Here is a 19,304-nt window from a genome sequence, read left to right as displayed (position 1 = left end):
TATTTGTAGAAACCAGTCCTTTCTGCTGCTTTATTTATCTTAGAATCTAAATTGACCACTGATCTGGCTATCCAACAGGGTCAAGCTTAAAGGCTGTTTTTAACCCAGCTGCCCATTACGCACTAAGTTTTCTGACCATCAGGGTACATTGAATGCATTTATTTTTTCTGCCTTTTTATTGGTGTGGGTTTATAAGCCTTGTTTGTTTTCAACTTCACATACTAAAATAACAGTCTTTGCACATTTGTGAATCTATATACTGTAGTGTTAGTATGTAGTAAATGTATTGCTCTTATTTACAAATTAACAAGTAAGGATTTCAGCAAGGAAAAGTTGAAAAGTTTCTTTTAGCTGACTTGCATGATGGAGGAATACCAGGGGCACTTATAGTTTACGAATACTGGAAATGGGACCTCATTGGCAATTTGCTTCAGGAGAGCTAACAGGTTTTTGCTGGGGTGGCCCTGCCTGTTCTGAGCCATTCCCCACATCACTGGGAACACTGTCTAAAGTGGCTAAATCACACCTCTTCAGTTACTTTACTATACAGCATCCTAGCACTTGCAAATGCAGTGTTTTGGGATTGCTTGTCACAACAATGACCCTTCGTCACTCTTGCTCTAGAGTGAAAGAATATTCAAGTTTTATTAGCTAGTGTCTCAGTTCCAGAGTGAGAAGAGAAGACATCTAACTCACAATGGAGTCCTAAAGTTGTTCTGAGTCCTATCTAAACAGCCTTATCCCTTCTCTGACAACCAAGGTAACATTTGCATTGTTGTTCAAGATAATTTTTTATAATGCTTCATATTTTTTTTTCTGTTTTTCATTTGAATTCAAGCATTATGAAGCATATCTTCTTTTGTTCCTCTTAAACCCCTTTATTGTATATTTGAGACATGAGGCATTATTAGACCAGTACTGCAACAGGTCTCGAGATCTCACACTCCAGTTAGAGAGTTCACAAAACAAGAGACCAGGAGCTGCATTTGACACTCCCCTTATATACACATACCCTCCCTCAGAGTCAATAGATAGCAGCTCCAATTAATCAGCCCAGGGAACATTATCATTTAGCCCACCAACGGTCCTAATGCTCTCTGGGAGTTGTTGTTGTTAGCTACACCCAGAAGACCACTTGCCAGCTTTTCGAAACCTTGTGCCCACCTATGCCTCTGTATGAACTTTCCCCACATTCTGTCACAAGACTATTCTCTTCACTGTCTTCAATAAAGCAATTTGTGATTTGAGCCACAAGTTCATGCTCCTTGACTGCAGTAATTGGAGCTGTTCCTCATAGGGTAGGACACAATTCCTTCCTGAAAATTAGATAAAGTCCATGAAATGTAAAATGATCTGTGAGGTCTGACAGAGCGTGGTGCTCTGCACAAGTTCTGTTTATCAGTGGCCTCTCGTGAAAGCTTTTTTTACAAGGTGCTTTTGCAGTCGTTATTCTGCTTTATAAAAAGTTTAATAAGTTCAAACATGGAGAATATCTCAGCAAATGTAAAATGTATAAAACATCAATCTTCCATATTGGCACAAGTAGGAAATAGAGTGGTTAGTATCTGTACTCCATTTAGGTACATTTGAAAACTGGAGGTGTTGTATGTCAGTGACATCTATAAACTCCCTTGCAGTCCATAAAGACTCTTTACTTTACTAAGAGTAGACTCTTTACCCTTTAATACTTCTAATCAGCTTGACTGTATACATTATATGACAAGTGGTAAAAGCATTGATTGGAACCTCCCTGCTTATAGGTAGCTGATACTGCAGCTGAAAGTGAAGTAAACTGATTTCAGAGAGGGACCTTGTCACATGTAATTAAGTTGGTGACCCACTGGGCTTGTTTTCTGCGCAGACAAAATCTTGAGAATTCCATGTTTGCAATTGAAATAATAATAATAATTGTAATTGAGATACATTGAGATACATTTATATCCTTCAGAAACAAGATCTTTACCTGTATAATTTACTCAGAGTAAGGCTCTGTGTTTCCTGATGTGATATTGGAATCTTACATTGTAGTAATTACGTGTATACTGTATGTAACAGAGGCAATTCTAGACGTTCATCTTGACCTGGTGATTATAATTTATTCCATAGCTTAGCAGGAATGTTTGAAGTATTTTAACCTCAAGCAGTAACCATATTAAACTTTTTTGTTCTCTTGAACACTGTAATTAAATGATTGAGGCAGTTCTGCCATTAACACGTGTTTAAATTTAGATCTTATCTACACCTAAATGAATAGTTTCAGTTATATGTAAGAGTGGCCATGGTGCTGCCCTGTCACTGGTGAAACATGATCGTTCCTTGTTGAAACAGTAGAATGTTACTTTGTGGCTGATTTTGGGGGTGCTTTATCTGGGAGAGGGCTCTTTAGCAATTTGATGCAATATCATTCGCTCTAGGCATATAAAAGCCTCACTTAGGCTGTGCTTTCTGCTTGCTTTCCCATCTGTTCAGGAATGAACAGAATGTGACAGGCCGCCTTTCAGCAGTCTTCATGAATTTTAAATGCTTTTCAGATTCAAAACAGGGTGCACAGCGTGTGGTCAGTGGCACACAAGAAGCTGGCACCCAGTGCAGGTATTATGGGATATTAGGTGTCTCAGAGATAATGAATGCTTTGCTTATCCAGGTGCATTCTTGGCCTGTGATGCATGTCCAGACAAAATAGAGTGTGTTTCTCTGTCCAACATGTAACAATTGATCATTTTATAACCGTACTTTCTCAGCATGCTTATGCAAGACTTGCATTTCATGTCATCGTAGTTTATCGTGGAAATCTGTGCTGGAATTTTTTTTTGGGGGGGATTGATACAGTAATGCTTACAGCTATTTCAGAAATAGTTGTTGTTCTGCTTGATTAATAGTGGTTTTTCCATTTCTTGAAGGGGCAACTTTTAGCCTTCTTAAAGTGCTGTGAATTGTGTGGTGGGGGTTACTTTGTTGCTGGAATAACTGTAGTGACTGTCATCTGAGCCTTTGGGGATACATGCAAAGTACATATTTCATGTATAAATAATTATCAAAAAGAACTTTACATATAGGAGGGGCCCTTTTTCATGAAATACTGAAATGCAGCCCCACTTGCACGAGCAGATGAGTTAGAGAAGTGAGGAATTGATTCACCAACTGAATTAATTGGTTACTTTAGGGAGGCAAGATTGATCAAGCCCAGAGTGGAATTTAGCTGATAGGTGGGGATTAACATGCCTAATCTTACAGTGCCCGGGGATTTCTAAGGACTGAGTAGTCAGAACCTCATCCAAAGAACAGTGGTTCTAACAGTACAATTTCCCTTGTCATACCAGGGCCTGGGTTTAAAAATGGTGGTCCATAGAGGAGAGCACCAGTTACTGATTCACTTACAACACACACAAGAGCAGTAGCAGATATTATTTGATAATAGGTGTTCAGAAAATCACCTAGCATATTAGCCTGATGACGGTTTACCTGTGATATGGCTGTTAGGATTTTCCTTATAATTGTTAAATTAAACAAATAAATGCATTGTCGTATAAAAGAACACATAAAATTGTTTCTGGAGCATCAGTGCATCACACACACTTTCTTCAGTTGCATAAAAAGACAGAGAACAAAGAACAGAGTGGCACATGAAACTGCACTGCTCGTGGTCGTAGGCCTCCAGCTTCACACATCACTTACTTCTTCAAACAGCACAACGTCTTTGCGGTGAAATTCATCTTTACCACTACAGTGACCTTCAGAAAAGAAATATATATGTGAATACCACTATATATAAAGCTGTGTAACCTTGACAAGAGCCAATTTCCTTTTTGTGTAAATGACGTTTGGATCCCATAGTTCCTAGATTGCCAGGAAAAATAAATGGAATTGCATGTATTCTTTCTTCCTTGACATCTGCTGTTTTATAGTGCTGCCAGAAACTGGTCCTTAAACTGCAGTCACTCCCTCTGTGTTCATTCCTGAGTGAGATGAAAGAGCATCTCAGGTTTGCAAGAAAGCAGTGCAGGAGAATAAAGTAGGGTATCGACAAAACGCAAATCCTGTGCCAGCTGTTTAAACGTCATAATTTTCATTTATAAAAGCTCATAAAGAAAGCCCAATCACTCAATAATGGTCAATATGCCTCTTTTTGGACAATTGAGTCTCAAATTACCCTTAAACATGAGCTATTGTGTTGGAATTTTTTCCGGGACTAACAGCTAATAGTACTCTCTAACAAATCAGCCAATAAAAGAAAACATATGCAGGTAATTGGCTACATTAAATCAGAATATTTGAAACTAGAACATTCTACAGAAAAGCACACTGAGTGTGAGTTATATCTTACTTAACATGACATCCAAAACTCTTTTGGTCAGATCTCTTTCTGCTGTAAATTGTGCTATGCTGAGGAACACTTGTGCTGTTAATTAAGAATTATTGATTACTATAATAATTTTAAATAAACGAATTACTTTAATAAATTACTGAAACAAACAATTGAAAAGTTAGTGACTTGGGTTTTGTTTTTAAAGAGAAGTATAGCACAGAGACTGACAGAGCTGCGTTGGTGTTCAGCTCTGTTCTTTACTCCCAGGGGCACCAGGGAGCTTGCTGGTGATCGCTGTGTGTTAGCAGGAGGTTACAGTTTTGATAGAACTGTAGGACTGGGAAATTCAGTGATTGGTGTCGACAGGGCCAGTGAGAGACACACTGACTCTCTGCCAGGCACATTCTGCAGTCATCATTACTTCAGTGGATGCTGTGGTTCGAACTGTCTCTCAGACTCGGCGAGGGGGCCCTGAGGTCAATGTGCACCAAAGCAGGCCGATGGAAGAGAGATCAGTGAGCAAAGAGCCCAAGTGGGCAGGAGTCTGTACGCAGCACAGGGACAGACAGTTTGCCGGAGTACTGGTTAATTTGTCAGATGATGAAAAGCCTTTGCTGTGCTGAAAAAGCTTTAAGAATCAGGGTTCATTTATTTTAATTAGAGTGGTGCCTGTGAAAGCCTGGAGGAAGCTGGAGCATGCTAATTGTTTTTACTTTGCTTGCTGATAAGAGGCTTTGCAAATTTGAAGTAAAGCAAAAAAAGTAAGCCTGTCGCTATAATGATAAAACACATAGCTTGGTACTGTAGTTTAAGATTTTGTTTTTAATGAGGCTGTCCATCTGGACAATAACAGTTTATGTCGAAGTTGTAAATGTCCTTGTTTTGTTTTCTGAAGTAACACAGGTTCTCCATAGGACTGTATTCTGAATGGCTGAATGAAATCTTTTGGGTTATGGCTTTAAATTCTGCTCTTGGATTTCATGTTTTTTTTCTTTGTTTTGTTCTTGGCTACTTATCTGAACATGTGCAACTCCTTTGTGCAACACACAGCTCAAGGAACAACCAAAAGCAAAACTGGTAAAATTTAGTTTGTATGGAACATTGTATTGTATTAAAGCAATGCAGTTAAAGCATTTTAAAATTAAGAAATATAAATAAATAAAATACCTTTTGCTGAATCTTCTCATTGTGGCTGAATTACTGTTTTTTTTTACCATAGGAACAATGCTGCAGATTTAGAGATACAAATGCACTGATTCAGTACTTCACCACATTTTTCTTGGAATAGGGTCACGTAGCAGAAGGTAGTCTACAAATCGCACAAATTAACTTTGTATAGCTGCCTAATGGTTTCCCAGTACAACCATTTTCTGAAAATTGTGGTAGATGGCAGCAATGGTTATATCTCTCATGTGCATAATTTCATACTGGAAAACTAGACTTTATAGGCTCCACAGGCTATCAATTCTAATAGATGTATTGAAAAGAAGTGACAAATATGATGTGAGTTAGAGTTTTATTCAAGCATGTGATATGATGATCTATGCAAATTCTTTCAGGTACATACTTTGCACTGCATTAAAAAAAGCAAAAATGGAAAATAACTGGAAATGTCAGTTATTTCACTGATGCACAAGTCAGAAAAAATGTTATTTGCCATCCTGAACTGTTGGTTGGTTATTATAAGACATTGCTGTGTTCGGTTTATACAATATAAGCAAGAAAAACCTGTAGTCAGACAGCTGTAGCATCTACCTCTAATGTCCCTTTCTATGATGTCTGTTTTTAAGCTAAAGCAACTGATTTCTAAGGGCTGGTGAGATCCTTTATCAAAGTGTTTGTTTTGTATACCCAGCAGAGTGTGTGTTGCCATAGATACCCAGAGGCATTGCAAGGGCTGTCTGATCACGAGCTTGCACCCTGTGTGTATAACCGCTGACATTACATAACTGCTGTAGAAATGCATATATTAATGTATTCTTGTAATACCAATGTCAGTAGTTAAGTACTGATTTGTGGGGTTTTTTTTAACAGAAGATTGCTGGCTCATGGGAATGGAAGTTGGCTTTAGTGAGCTCCTGGTTATGGGCCATCACAAACAACATATATTATGCAATGAGGTATTTGCCTTGACAATAGTCTATTTAGCAAGAAGTATCACATAGGTAGGCAGCCATGTCCAGCTGCATAGATGTTGAATAGGCACTCAGATTTTATAGTGGCATGTACACTACATTTGGAACTGAAAATGGAATCTTGATATCTGTTTTGGTAGCTAACCCTAATTCTGTAGGAAATATAGTTAAAAGCATAGAAATGAAATTGGTGTTATATTGAAACTGTGAAATGCATTAGAATATTATGCTCAATTGTGGCAGCCATGTTATAGAAAAGATATGATACACTCTCTAATTTTTAATCTTGAACAGAGAAGTTTATTAAGAGAGTTGACTCAAGTATTGAAAACGTCATCCCAATCCCAAAAGAATAAACAATGAACCATGAACCAGAGGACATGGGAAATCACAGGGAAGAGTATTCGAACAGAGGACAGGAGGCCCTGCTTTTCCCAGAGTAGTGGGAGTCTGGAACAGGCAGCCTATCCATGTCATTCAAATCGATACCCTGCTTTCTTTTAAAAAATCTCTGGATGCTCCATACAGGAACTGAGTACAAAGATCAGACGAAAAGCTCTTGGCAATTCAGTAGCTAGTAGAACTGATGGGTTGCAAACAAGTTGAGCAGTGTTTTGAAAGACAAAGAAAAATGTAAATATAACATTCTGTTGATTTCCGTTTCTCCTTCATTACAACAGATCTTAACAATTTAGCTTTTCCATTGTAACGAAACAATTGTTTTTCACAGGAAAAACAGCTTTTGTTTTCCATTTGTTTCTATAGTGTCTGACAGGGAAATAGTCTACAGTATACCCTCACACACTAGCAGTAAACTGCTCTATTTTGTATTTACAGCAGAATTGTAAGATCATTATCTGCACTGACCTTCTTTATCTTGGAACTTCATAAACAGCTGTGCAGGATCATAAAAAGTGTCATTTTATTATATTTCTGCACTAATTGCTGAATGCTGAATGTTCTTAAATTAACATTTAGCAAGTATTATTAAATTAGTGCTTATCAGACTTTTTGAAACCAGTTTTACCTTTGTTTGCAAGAAAGAAAAAGTCAGTGAATTGAAAACACAAACAAAAACTTCCACTAAAACACAAGAAGCTTATTTAATTATTCAGTATATTGTAATGCCTCCAATACAATAAGTACTGATTGATTATTTTTTTCTGAACACTTATCTTTCCGCACTGTACTGTGCGTGTCTGCTTTACATCTGGGACAGATCTTCACTGTGAAAATGAATGAATGCTACACAATCAATTTTGCCCTTTCCGACTGGAGAAAAAAAAAACTATTTCCTAGCTCATCAGTGTCTCTTTTCAAGGTTCTGGACGCTTGACTTACAGACCCTGATGGTATGGACAAGTTGCATTGTATGATTCCATAGGAAATGCCTTTGGAATGATGCAGCTTTTACTAGACAGAGCCTGGAATATTCCTGTGGAGCTCACAGCTGTGAAAGCAAAAAGTCCTGTGTTCCACATGGGGTGTTTGTACTGCAGGGTGACTGATGAGTGAGCTGAGACAGTAGAAGAGGAAAACATTCTCTGTCCTGCATATTTTACTTATTTCCTTTCTGCTTGGATTTATGGAATGGGATAAGCACTAAAAAAGACCTAATCCAGATTTTTTGTTAAATTGATAGGCTAATCTCAAATAAGGAAATACTTGTTCTGATATTTTATACTCAGAGATTAAAAGCAAACTTTTTGGTATTGCTGTTAGATTGGTGCTGGGTTAAACTAAAATATCACTGCTCCGTGTTGCCTGGGGCCATTAGTAATTAGAATAGAGATCAGGCAGTCACCTTAGTGTCATGTCTACCAGGATTAAATGACATTAGAATATACTGCTGTCATTTCCCTTTCCTGAACAATGATTGCAATAAGGGCACAAACACCTGTGAAATTTTAAAAAGTATATAAATAAAAAGGGGATTCAGAATTAAGAGCTTCACTCTGCTCACTTCCCAGCAAAACAATCGAATAAACAGTTTACCTGCTGGGGAGTCAAGGATGAAAATGATTACATTCTAAAAAAATTTAAATTGACTATTTAAAGACAGATTTCAGGAACCTGTGTATCAGAAATTATTTCAAATTGCCTAGTCATAGTCCAGAAATAGCTCGTCTAGTCAGCCAGCACTTGACAGCCAGTGGCTTTATTTTACCAGTACAGAGTCAAGACTGGTGATCCTCTCTGGAACTCCTCGCAGTGCAGGTGATTAGTGGAGACTCTTAGTACAAAACAGCGGGGTCTAAAGGGAGTGAATGCTTATGAATTATTCTTAATAAAATATGAATTATTCTAATAAAATAAAAATAAATTTATTTATGAAATTTATTAAATAAAATACAAATAAATGTTAAACACATAAGTTAAAGTTTAAGACGAAGCCTTTGTGTATATGATGATACAGGAGACCATCCAGGCACTTGCTGAGAAGCAATAAGCAGAGGTTAATGATACAGCCTGGAAGATTATGGTGAGGAACAGTCTTAAATATGCATCTTGATCATTGTGTTACACAAGACTCCTCACAAGACTATTGTAGAGAAATTAAATTTAGTTTTGTGATGTGGCTTTGTTTTCTTACTTTCCATGAAAAACTAAGTCCGTGTTTATAGCCGGATGAAAACACAATTTAACTCCATGAATTAAGAGCAGAAAGGAAATTTTCTCATTACTCAGTAAAGTACTGCACAGATTTCTCTTTTAAGTGGCAGTTTCTGTTTAAAGTTAAGGTCTTTTTTTCTGGGTAAGGTTTCTGTTTGCTGCAGAGAATGTGAAGGACGAGCCTCAGTTTGTTTATACAGGTGCTGCTGTCCATGTGCCAGGAAGAGAAAGGGATATCCAAGACACAGCAGACTCGTCCAGCTCAGCTTCTTTATTCCCTGCTGAGCAGGAAAGGCCAGGCATGGTTTCAGGGACTAAACACTTTTATCAGAGCTGAAAACGTGGCTTTGGCCTGAGCAGCTCCCTACCTGGATGACTTCATGACTTGGCTTGCTCCTCTGAAAAGAACCAGAGGCATGTGACTAACCAACTGACTGACATCATTTTAAGATAGGTCTGTGGGTACAAGCAATGTGTTCGTGCTTTAAAATCAGTCTGCATTCAGATCCCTGTGTGTTGTCGAGCACCCCAGAGGAGGAATGGCCAAAGTAGCAAAATTAGCCTCTGAAAGCCTGAAAGAGTCATATAGTTTTAATTTAAAAAATGTCTCGTACTTTGAGAGAGAGCCTCAGAAGGAAAGGAAGTATCTGCTACAGCTGTAACAGAGGACTGTGTGCCAGCTCTTCAATTTGAACTGACAGAGCAGCAAGGTCTGTTACACTTGAGGGCTGCAAACCTTGACACAGCATTGGAGATTTCATTACAGTCCACTTGAACACCACCCTAGCTCCCCTCTAGTTGCTGTTATGTACATCAAGTACATAACAAGCTGCTTCAGCATGCGTAGGCTGCAAAGGAACAGGTAACGGGTTTATTCAATGCCGAAAAGAAAAGAAAGGAAACACAATGTTTTGGCTGTGGAGCCTTCTTCAGGTGTGAGGCCTTATGTACATCATTCCTGCAACCAGACCCAGCATAATAAGGATACCACTAGACTGATAAACTGTAATCAGGGTTAAACCAGTTTGTGGCAACTGAATATTTTGACTACCAGTTCATTTATGGGGCTAAAATCCCCTACAATAAAATAATATATAATAATATAACCTCATACTAAAATAATTATAACATCATATTTTATGTAAAGTTATTCAATGTTGGTATTTTGTATAAACATATGCCTGCAATTGCTATAGTTGAGTTCTGAGTGCTTAATTTCACTAATACTGTATATGTTTATGAGAGGAACAATTAGTTTGAGTGAAGACAATTCATACAAAGTGAGTGTAGCCAGAAGCATAAAAGTAATGACAACACAGAGTTGAAATACAAGTGCAAAATTGCATAAGAGGGAGAAAGAGAGGTTTAGAAACACAGTGTAATGTGTGAGGACATATTAATTTAACACCATCATTTCATATGACTGTGATGATGTAGCAATTTGGTATATTAGAACAATTATCCCAAATGAAATTTTACTGTTTGAGGCAATGAAAAAGAATCCCAGTCGACTGGGAATGCGTGACTTTCACCTGCACCACCATACTGTACTTACTTCACACTCTGGGTTTTCTGGGAATTGCTGAAGCACTGTGCTGAGGTCCTGTAAGCCTGGTGAGTTCGGGGCTGCGGTGCACCTCCAAGTGAACCCAACTGATCTTGCATTCATTTCTGAAGTAGCCACTCCAGGCATGTTTTTTTTATGAAGCTTCTCTGCGCTCTGCTTTTGCATTTGAGCCAGCCTTACAGGGTGAACCGTCCCTGTGTTTCAGACTGAAGCCGTGGGAAGTGCTCTGAAGGAGCTGGGCCTGAACGTGGTGGAGATGGTGGAAGAGACTGCCACGCTGGATGGGGGAGACGTGCTGTTCACAGGTGTGTGGAGTGTGGAAAGATCACACTGGAGTGTTTTGTTTCGGATGATTTATTGGTTTTACATAGTATATAGAATGTTATGATATTAAATAAGATAAGTGATGGAGATGATTAACTTCTGCTTACGTTTGCAGACTATATTCCATTCAACACTAATGTTCACAATTCCGCAGAACACTCGAGTAGCAACAACAGTAGCAATCAACAATAAAGATTAATTCCACTCTGAAATGATTCTGAAGAAACATAAGTGTTTGATCAGTCTTATTTAGGTAGGTGAAGAGGACTGAAGAATACACCCACATAAGCTTTAAAGAGGTCGAATGTTGTTTTTCTTTCTTTACATTTCAGTGTGGTATTCATCTCAGTTTGTTATTGTGAAGATACATACTGACATAGCTCTCCACTCAAAACACTGTAGAAACCCCACTTTCCTTTCAGTCACCCAGAAAGCATGTCCACAAGGACTTACTTGTCACACTGGGCAGACTGGAGACTCAAAAGCCTACTGTACCTTGAAAAGTACATGTTCTCTACAGATTATTATACAGCAAATGATTGAGTGTCTACGTAGTCTTTTGGTATTGCTAAATCTTGAAATTACAGCAGATGGTTTATTTTCAGTTTTGTGTTTAATTCTAGCTACACTGCTCTATGGACATCTTTACAAGGCAGTTGAACAAAATGAGTGCAGAAGTGATCCAGAAACTTTGTTAAAAGGAAATGTATTTCTCCAAACCTTTTCAATAGTTCTTTGTTGAACAATCAGAAAATGGCTATTAACTTTGATATACATATTAAGAAAAGTTTTTTTAAGCTTCTGAACATTTCATAATAGTTGTATTGTGAATTTAAACCTGTTGTGCACTTAAGTATCCTTCTAGACTTTGCAGTGCTGCCTGCTGTAATGAGTTGCACATGGCAGTGTTTGGCACATAGCAAGAGAGCTAACATGTTGCCTCCAGGGCTCAGTTTGCAGATGTCTAATTTGTAATACCGCAGCGCTGGACGAGCACACCTTCAGGGTGAAGCGACTCGGTCTGTGGTGGTTTGGGGCAGATCACCTGGTGCTCTTTTTCCATTTTTCCAGGTAGAGAGTTCTTTGTGGGCTTATCAAGGAGAACAAACCAGCGAGGAGCAGAAATCCTAGCAGATACATTCAAGGTCAGTGAAAAGTTCTGAATGGTTACATAACCCTGATCCACCAAAAAATCTAACATCAAGTTAACATCAGTTCCTAACCGAACAAATACTTACACACAACTTACAAAAATTAAACGTAAGCAATATTCCATAACGTTGCTGTTGGAATCTACGCTGACTTGAGTGGATTGGTTTTGTTTTCCAGGCTACATTTTCTTTCATTCCACCACCTCCAACCTGTATACTGCACACACTGATTCCATGCCAGGGGTTCTGCATTAGCCCGAATTTCCTGAACTTGTATTTGTGGTCCTTAAGATCTTTCTTAAATTTCTGTGCTACAGCACAGCCTTGATTCTTTCTGCTAGTCTTGGAACTCAGACTTGCACAGAAGGAAGGAAGCAAGAATCCTCCTTCGCATGACTTCCCTATCATGTGTATATTATCAGTGCACCACGAGCCCTGCCTGCAGCTGAAAGAAGGTCAGAGAGTGTGGTGTAGTCTAAACACTGACATAGTATCTAAATATCTCTTACACATTTTGTTCCTTTCTCAGTTTCTTCAGTATCCCCTTCCTTTGTACTGTAATTTGTTTGTGTTATTATTCTAAAATGTTTTTTGTTACCATCAGCATATTTTTACAGAATGTGATTGATAGCTCAGGCTAAACTGACTTTGTGTGGTCTATAAAACACACTTTGCCATGGTTAGATTAACAGGATGAAAGGATAATGCTAAAAAAGATGACATGGACATCACTACCAGCCAGCTGATTGCTTGCATAGTTTTCTGGCACCAATGACAGTGACATTTTAGCAGTTCGACTGATATAAAGGGAGACATATCTTTGCTATTAGACGTACAAAATATCCTTATAGCCTTCTACTTGGGTACCTGGCAGATAAGAAATAGAAATGTTGTAATTTGAAAGAACAGTTGGTGCCCATTTTGAATCTATGATGAAGAAGACATGGGGATACGAAAAAGTTCAAAGCAAAATGGAAGCACATGTAAACATGCATAAATTATATAATTAGTAAGAAGACATTTCAGTTTGTGGTGTCCTGCTTTGATCCATTGCAGGACTATGCTGTTTCCATGGTCCCTGTGCTTCACAACCTGCACCTGAAGAGTTTCTGCAGCATGGCGGGCCCCGGCCTCATTGCTATCGGCTCTAGCGAACCTGCACAGAAAGCCCTGAAGGTACTGCATTCCGGTTGGCTGTGATAACCACACGGAATTCAGGAATTTGTCCCGCACTTTCTTCCACTTACTCAGCAACACATTGGCGCTGTTTATGAGCAAAGAATAATACAAATGTCAACATTTTAAACAGTTTTTACAACCTTTTAGGTTTAGCTTTTTTGTAGTTCATTTTTTTTTTGTCAATTGAAGTTCACATGATGGATTATTAATTCTGGGTTTATTCGGGCTGCTTGCTTGATGGCTTTTCTCAAAAAGCTTTTTTAATTCAGCATTTCCCAACTCCCAACTTTTTTTCTAAAATCCAGTAAATTCCAATTGTTCTTTGCAGAATTTTAGTTACCTTTTGAAAACGGTGTTTGGGTCTTCCTTTAGAGGAATATATATGTCTTTGTTCTGTGGTGTAGGGCACTAAAGGGTAGGGCTGGATTATTATAAGGAGTTAATTTCTTCCTGAGTGGCCTCACTTTGTTTCTGCATACCCGTGTGGCAAGAGTCTACCCATTAGGAACCTGCCACCTTGCTGTCCTGGAACACTTCAACTGTGTTCTAGTAGGAAATCAACCACAGACGTTTAGACCCGCATCAAGGTTATTGCTGGCAGGATAACTCCTGAAAGAGAAGTACTTATAAGAGTAGTACTACAAGAGTAGTACTTATTGAAATCTTTGTGCCAATGCACAAAAGAAAATTGTTTGTGTCTCATATAACATTATATGGTCCATTTTTCAGCACCCTCCTAACACTATAGTGCAGAGCCTTAAAGTAATGAAGGAATTAGTCTGGCTGTTTTCCTTCTTATATTTTCATTTTTATATTTTGGAGATAATTCTCCCTGCATTTTATAAATGGGAGGATCCATAAGGTTATTTTTGCTCACTCTCCAAGAAGGTTAACACAGATTTTGAAAGTTTGCATAAAAATTTCCTGAATGTACTGAATCCTGAAATTGTTGGGTACTGTAGGGATTTTTACTAGAAACATTTCTGTTCTGAATCCTATTTATTTTATTGAACTAGTGTTATAATAAACTGGTCAACTTTGCACATTATATCAAACAGGGAATTTAAGTTCCCTAGTGGAAATATTGGTTGTTCAACCCCAATGGTTAGGCATGAACCGGAGCTGTACAAATGTACAAATGCAGCTCACTTCTATTTTGCTAAAGACATATGCACATAACATACACAAAAACAGGTTATAACAGCTAAAGAGTTTGGTTTGTGACCTTTCTTCTGTTCTTATCTTCCTTTTATTTTTATAAAGGAAATGTAAGGACATCAGTACAGATAACTTGTTGTTGGATTGGAATAGCTATTAGTTAAGTTAGCAGTCATGGCTGACACCCTTGCATTTTGTACTATTTAAGAGTAATGTTAACAGTGAGCTACTTTTACCAGCAGAAAACAAGATCGCAGTATCTGGTCTTTGAGCTCAAGTCTGTCAGTTCGTTTTGACGTGGGGGTTGAGTGCTTGCTGTGCTCATTACAGCTCAGTTCTGAAACAGACACTGTGCATTCTCCCAGGGAGCCACCTGCTGAATGGTTTCAGAGCTTGTGCTGCATGTGCCGACTACAGGAAAGAATGAGGTGTGTCTAAAATTGGATTAAATTAGAACAGAAGCAGGCCATGTTTTGAGGAACTGGCTGAAGTACACAAAGTTTGTGAAGAGTTTTCACATTTTCTATTGGTAGGCAGTTGGGATCATGAATCTATGTAAGAGTGTCACTGCTAGCTTACTGCCTTGTCCAGGTACTGTACATGAAAGGAGTCAAAACCTTATCTACTCTTTTTACTCAGCACGTACTCGTATATGTGCCTGAGAGAGCTGGCGGCACCCACAGCATCACAAACAGCTTCCTGTCTCATGAAATCATTTTGAATCTTATGTCCTCCCTAACCTCATTTCTTATTTTTTGGTTATTTTTCTAGTCTTTAAAGATCATACGCTTGGTTCTAACACAAGGTTTCAGCTCAGACAAGATTCAGCAAGCTAGAAAATAGATAAGGGTTGTAAAAAACAGCAAAAGTTCATTCTTGGGAGTTTTTTAACATACAGCTCAAGTGGAATGCACATGTAGCTTGATTTTGGAATGTTGTTTTTACCTTCACAGGTACTCGAGGCAGCATTCTAATTCTAATCATAGTCATGGAAAATGAGCTGAGCAGTGCCAAATCCGGAAAACAGACCTTTTTTTCTCAACACTGACGCAGGTTCATCTGGCCCTGCTCCAGAATCCTAGCAGCTGTGTGATTCCTGCATCATGTGAAATACCGTATATGTGAGCGCATTCTGAAGTCTGAGCTGAGCATGAACATACACCATCAAACATTACAGAAAGCTAAAAAGATTTTTTATTTTCAAAGTCATTCAAACAATGTGGTAGGAAGCATGTATCTCAGCCATTAACCTTTAATGGATCCTCTTATTAGAATTCATTCAGGCCTAAAATAAAACAACAATCCAAGACAATCAATGTCTAAAAAAATAAAACTAAGTTTATTTAAAGGGTACATATACTGTATATATAGAAATAAACATATTGACATTCCATGTGTTTGAAAGTGGCCATGTATCAGATGCAGGATATGTGTGAGTAATACCCTAAATTCACCAGGTATTTGTCCAATACAGTTTCTTTCCTCTTATCCTTCCACATGCATACAGGGGAGGCAGGAGATGTGCCCATTGGTCAACTAGCTGATATAACTGTGTACCTGCTGAACTTAATCAGCTTCTGAGCCTCTGAGCTCTGAGGACATCTTGAGCATTTCTCACCAGATCCTGCTTGGACCAGATTACACAGTGGTTTAGGCAGTGTAGGCAGGGGTCCAGATTTATCTTAATATCTCTGTAAAGGCATGTGGTAATACCTTAATTCCACGGATTCTAGTGCAGTAATGTCAACTGAATAGGACTGGGATTCAGACCTCTAATAACCCAAACTAATCAAACTCTAATAACCAGAACTGGACTTTCCTTGATGCAGAGTGTTATGCTTTAATTCTGAAAGAGATCAATGATGAAAGGACAGACAGCTGATAGTGCCTACAGATAAAATAACCCTTACTGTGAGACATTTGGAGGAAAAGAATTTAAAAAATGAATACATTTCATCCATTTTAAGCTTTACCACTTTATCAGCCATTAAAAGTTTGTTTATAAGTCTGAGAAGAATCATGAAGTAAGTGTATCTCTCTGGTCCTTATTTTGCTCAAAGTTATGTATACTTGTTCTCACTCAGGTGTTCATCTGCATTATAAGGCTTTTGTCTTCTGATAGAAAATCTAATAATCTGTTATTATGTATGAATCCGAAGTCTTCTTACTGTACAGATAAAGGGTGGTAGGTGCCTGCTTTTCTCTGCATCAGGAGAAATCCATGCATACAACACCTAGCCTATAGCTGCAGCTGCATAATTAACCCTTCATCTTCTGCTTGCACTGGCAGCTGGGATGAAGTTTTATAATTTTATAAAGGGTATTAACATTTTCAGCAACTGATTATTATTATTTTTTTTTTGCTTTTTGCAAACTTCCTGCTTTCTTGCACGTCTGGTGAATCTACTTTGAAACCATGTGGGGTATTTGAAGATGTATCATTTTACCATCATAAATGCTGTATTTCTAAGACGTTGGTAGTGTAGCAGTTAATAATGGCAAACGTCAGTACATCTTTTGTATTATATTGCAGTGAATATTTCATAATCTCGTTGCACATCAGGTACAGATCTCATTTTTCTGTGCCACAAGTGTACTTTTCATTTGCGAGTGTGGCTGAGCAGGTAAGAGTCTTTCTGAACATCTTTTCCTTGAAATGTAAACTGGCATGTTCTGTTCTTTCAGAAGTTTTCTTTCTATTATCTTTAACAATAGTGTTCATTGACAGAACACTGGCTTCTTACAAGGAAAACAACAGATAAAAACCTCAAAAAAGAGAATCATGCAGCACAAATTCATTCATCACCACTACTGTAAAAACAATGAGTCTCTATAAATTACTGAAGAAATCTCTATAATGGTAATTATGTTTTTATTTTTTCTCCATCTGTTCTTACACAATGCAGACTAAGACTGATTAAGAAATTAAGTGGCCATAGATTTAAAAGGGAGCTGTGTAATATGCTAGTATTAATAACCACTGCTCTCTTTGCAACACATGTCAGTTATCAGAAAGCTTCCCCTAAGTTCCAGCAACCTTTTATATCACAGCCTTCCACAGAACTGATGAGCACTGCCTGAGATGAGCCTTGAGGCACCAAAGATGGCTCTTCTGTAGAAGTTTTAATCCAGTGTTGAGTGCTGGGATTTTGAGTCTGCAGTGCCGTTCCTTTTGTCTTTGGTCTCTGTGCCTAGTAACTAGGTACCTGCATCGGGACACCAAGATGCATCCAAAATAAGCTGCCAGTGTTTAACACAGAAGAGGAAGTGACCAATACCTATCCACCTTATAACACCAGAATAACTGTGAAGCACAGCAGGTACAGAAGCAATGACATCAAAGCTTTAACAACTCGCAGAGTGGGATGTGACTTGTGAGTTGAGTGTCTTGGAATGGATTCTGGAACTGTGTGAACAAGCATGAGGTTTTTGTAAGTGCAAACTCTTGTCATTAGTGTCAGTTAAACATTGCCCTCTATTGATGGAAATTCTGTAGATTATACCTCTAACAGATCTGTACTATTGTACCCATTTACCCATCTGTACTGTAAATGTAGCATGAACATCTAACTAAAAATCCTTAGGACATTCTGAGGCATGAATATAAGTATTTGCGAGCATTCCAATTGATACAATAATGTGTCTAACGTTGTTATTCACTTTACTTTGGGGAATTATGACAACTGCACAATGGAGCAGGCAGGTTCAGAAAGACGTTTGCTCTTGCAGGGAATTAGAATTGGAGGATACTGGCTACATCCCTGGTTAGCACCCTTAGGGAGTCTCAAAATTTCCTAAAGGATTTCACCTAAATGTTAAACACTAAAATTAAACACTTTTTCTTTTGACTCTGACACCACCCAGAGTAACACTCAGAGACTTCTACAACAATTTGCACTGAAATCTGTTATTATGTTGTTATTGATAATAAGTACAAGATCGTTTGTTTTCTGTTTAATTATCACTTATAACATTTGGGTGACCATAAATACCCTGTGCCTTGATTTAAATCATGATAATTTGCAACCCGAGAGTGGGTCATTAACACTACTTTGATGCTTTGTGTGTTTGATTCTGTTGGCACTAATTAAAACCCACATCACCTGCTGCAACACAGTTAGCACTTGTATAGCAGAAACAGACTGCGGCTGTTGGTGTGTAATTATCTCTCTGTTGCCTCAGTACTGCTTGAATAAGATGAACTGTTGTCTTCTTCTTTTCTGAATATAGGTTGGTCAGGTATTCCTGTGGAATGAATAGGGCATCTACCAGATGACAGATCACAGAATGTGTCTCCTATGAAAACCATTCTGCCATCCCTTGTGTAGTTAGGAAACTGGCCCTGCTTCATAGTGGTATGCATAATTCATCAAAGCACACAGAAATGAGCAGCCCTGTCTCTCTAGAGCTCTAGAAGGTCAACCTTCTAGGTTCTCTTTTTGTTGTTTTATGGCCCTAAGATCAAGAAAATGTCAGGTTCTGCACCTTGATGGGGGATAGGAGCTGGTGTAGGAGATGTGTTTGACACTGAATGCACTCTGAGCTTCATCAAGCTCGTTAAGGGAGCTGATTGACAGACTGTGAGCACAGCGTGAGCCTTTCCCTTAACCCACTTTGCTCTCTGCCTCTGCAGGGGAACTCCCGCAGGGAGACTGACATGAAGGCCAAGGGCCGCATGAGTGGAATGAAGTCATTATCTCACAATGAACATGTGGGCTGAGACTCCCCAGTTCTCATCTCCCTAGCATTCCCTTTGCAGACTGCAGCGATAATGATAGCATGGGGAGTGTTCTGGACAGCAGCACATGTCCTGAAGTAATGAGCATGACTCTAGGATACTAATTTTCAGATCTGAACTATCATGGGTTTTC

The 19,304-nt window shown here is 38.5% G+C and overlaps 1 protein-coding gene across 1 annotated transcript in view; it reads left to right on the top strand.

Annotated features, from left to right (window-relative positions):
• ddah1 (dimethylarginine dimethylaminohydrolase 1) overlaps window positions 1–19,304 on the top strand; it is a 66,634-nt gene that overhangs the window by 34,786 nt on the left and 12,544 nt on the right. Inside the window, exons 2-4 of the mRNA XM_088597657.1 lie at window positions 10,827–10,926; window positions 12,017–12,090; window positions 13,153–13,272. Of these exons, the coding sequence (XP_088453783.1) occupies window positions 10,827–10,926; window positions 12,017–12,090; window positions 13,153–13,272 (294 nt within the window). The remainder of the gene's footprint in view (window positions 1–10,826; window positions 10,927–12,016; window positions 12,091–13,152; window positions 13,273–19,304) is intronic.

This window comes from Lepisosteus platostomus, chromosome 11 (genome assembly GCF_059453375.1).
Source record: "Lepisosteus platostomus isolate fLepPlt1 chromosome 11, fLepPlt1.hap1, whole genome shotgun sequence".
NCBI classification, from domain to species: Eukaryota; Metazoa; Chordata; class Actinopteri; order Semionotiformes; family Lepisosteidae; genus Lepisosteus; species Lepisosteus platostomus.
This window is presented reverse-complemented; position numbering and strand designations above follow the sequence as displayed.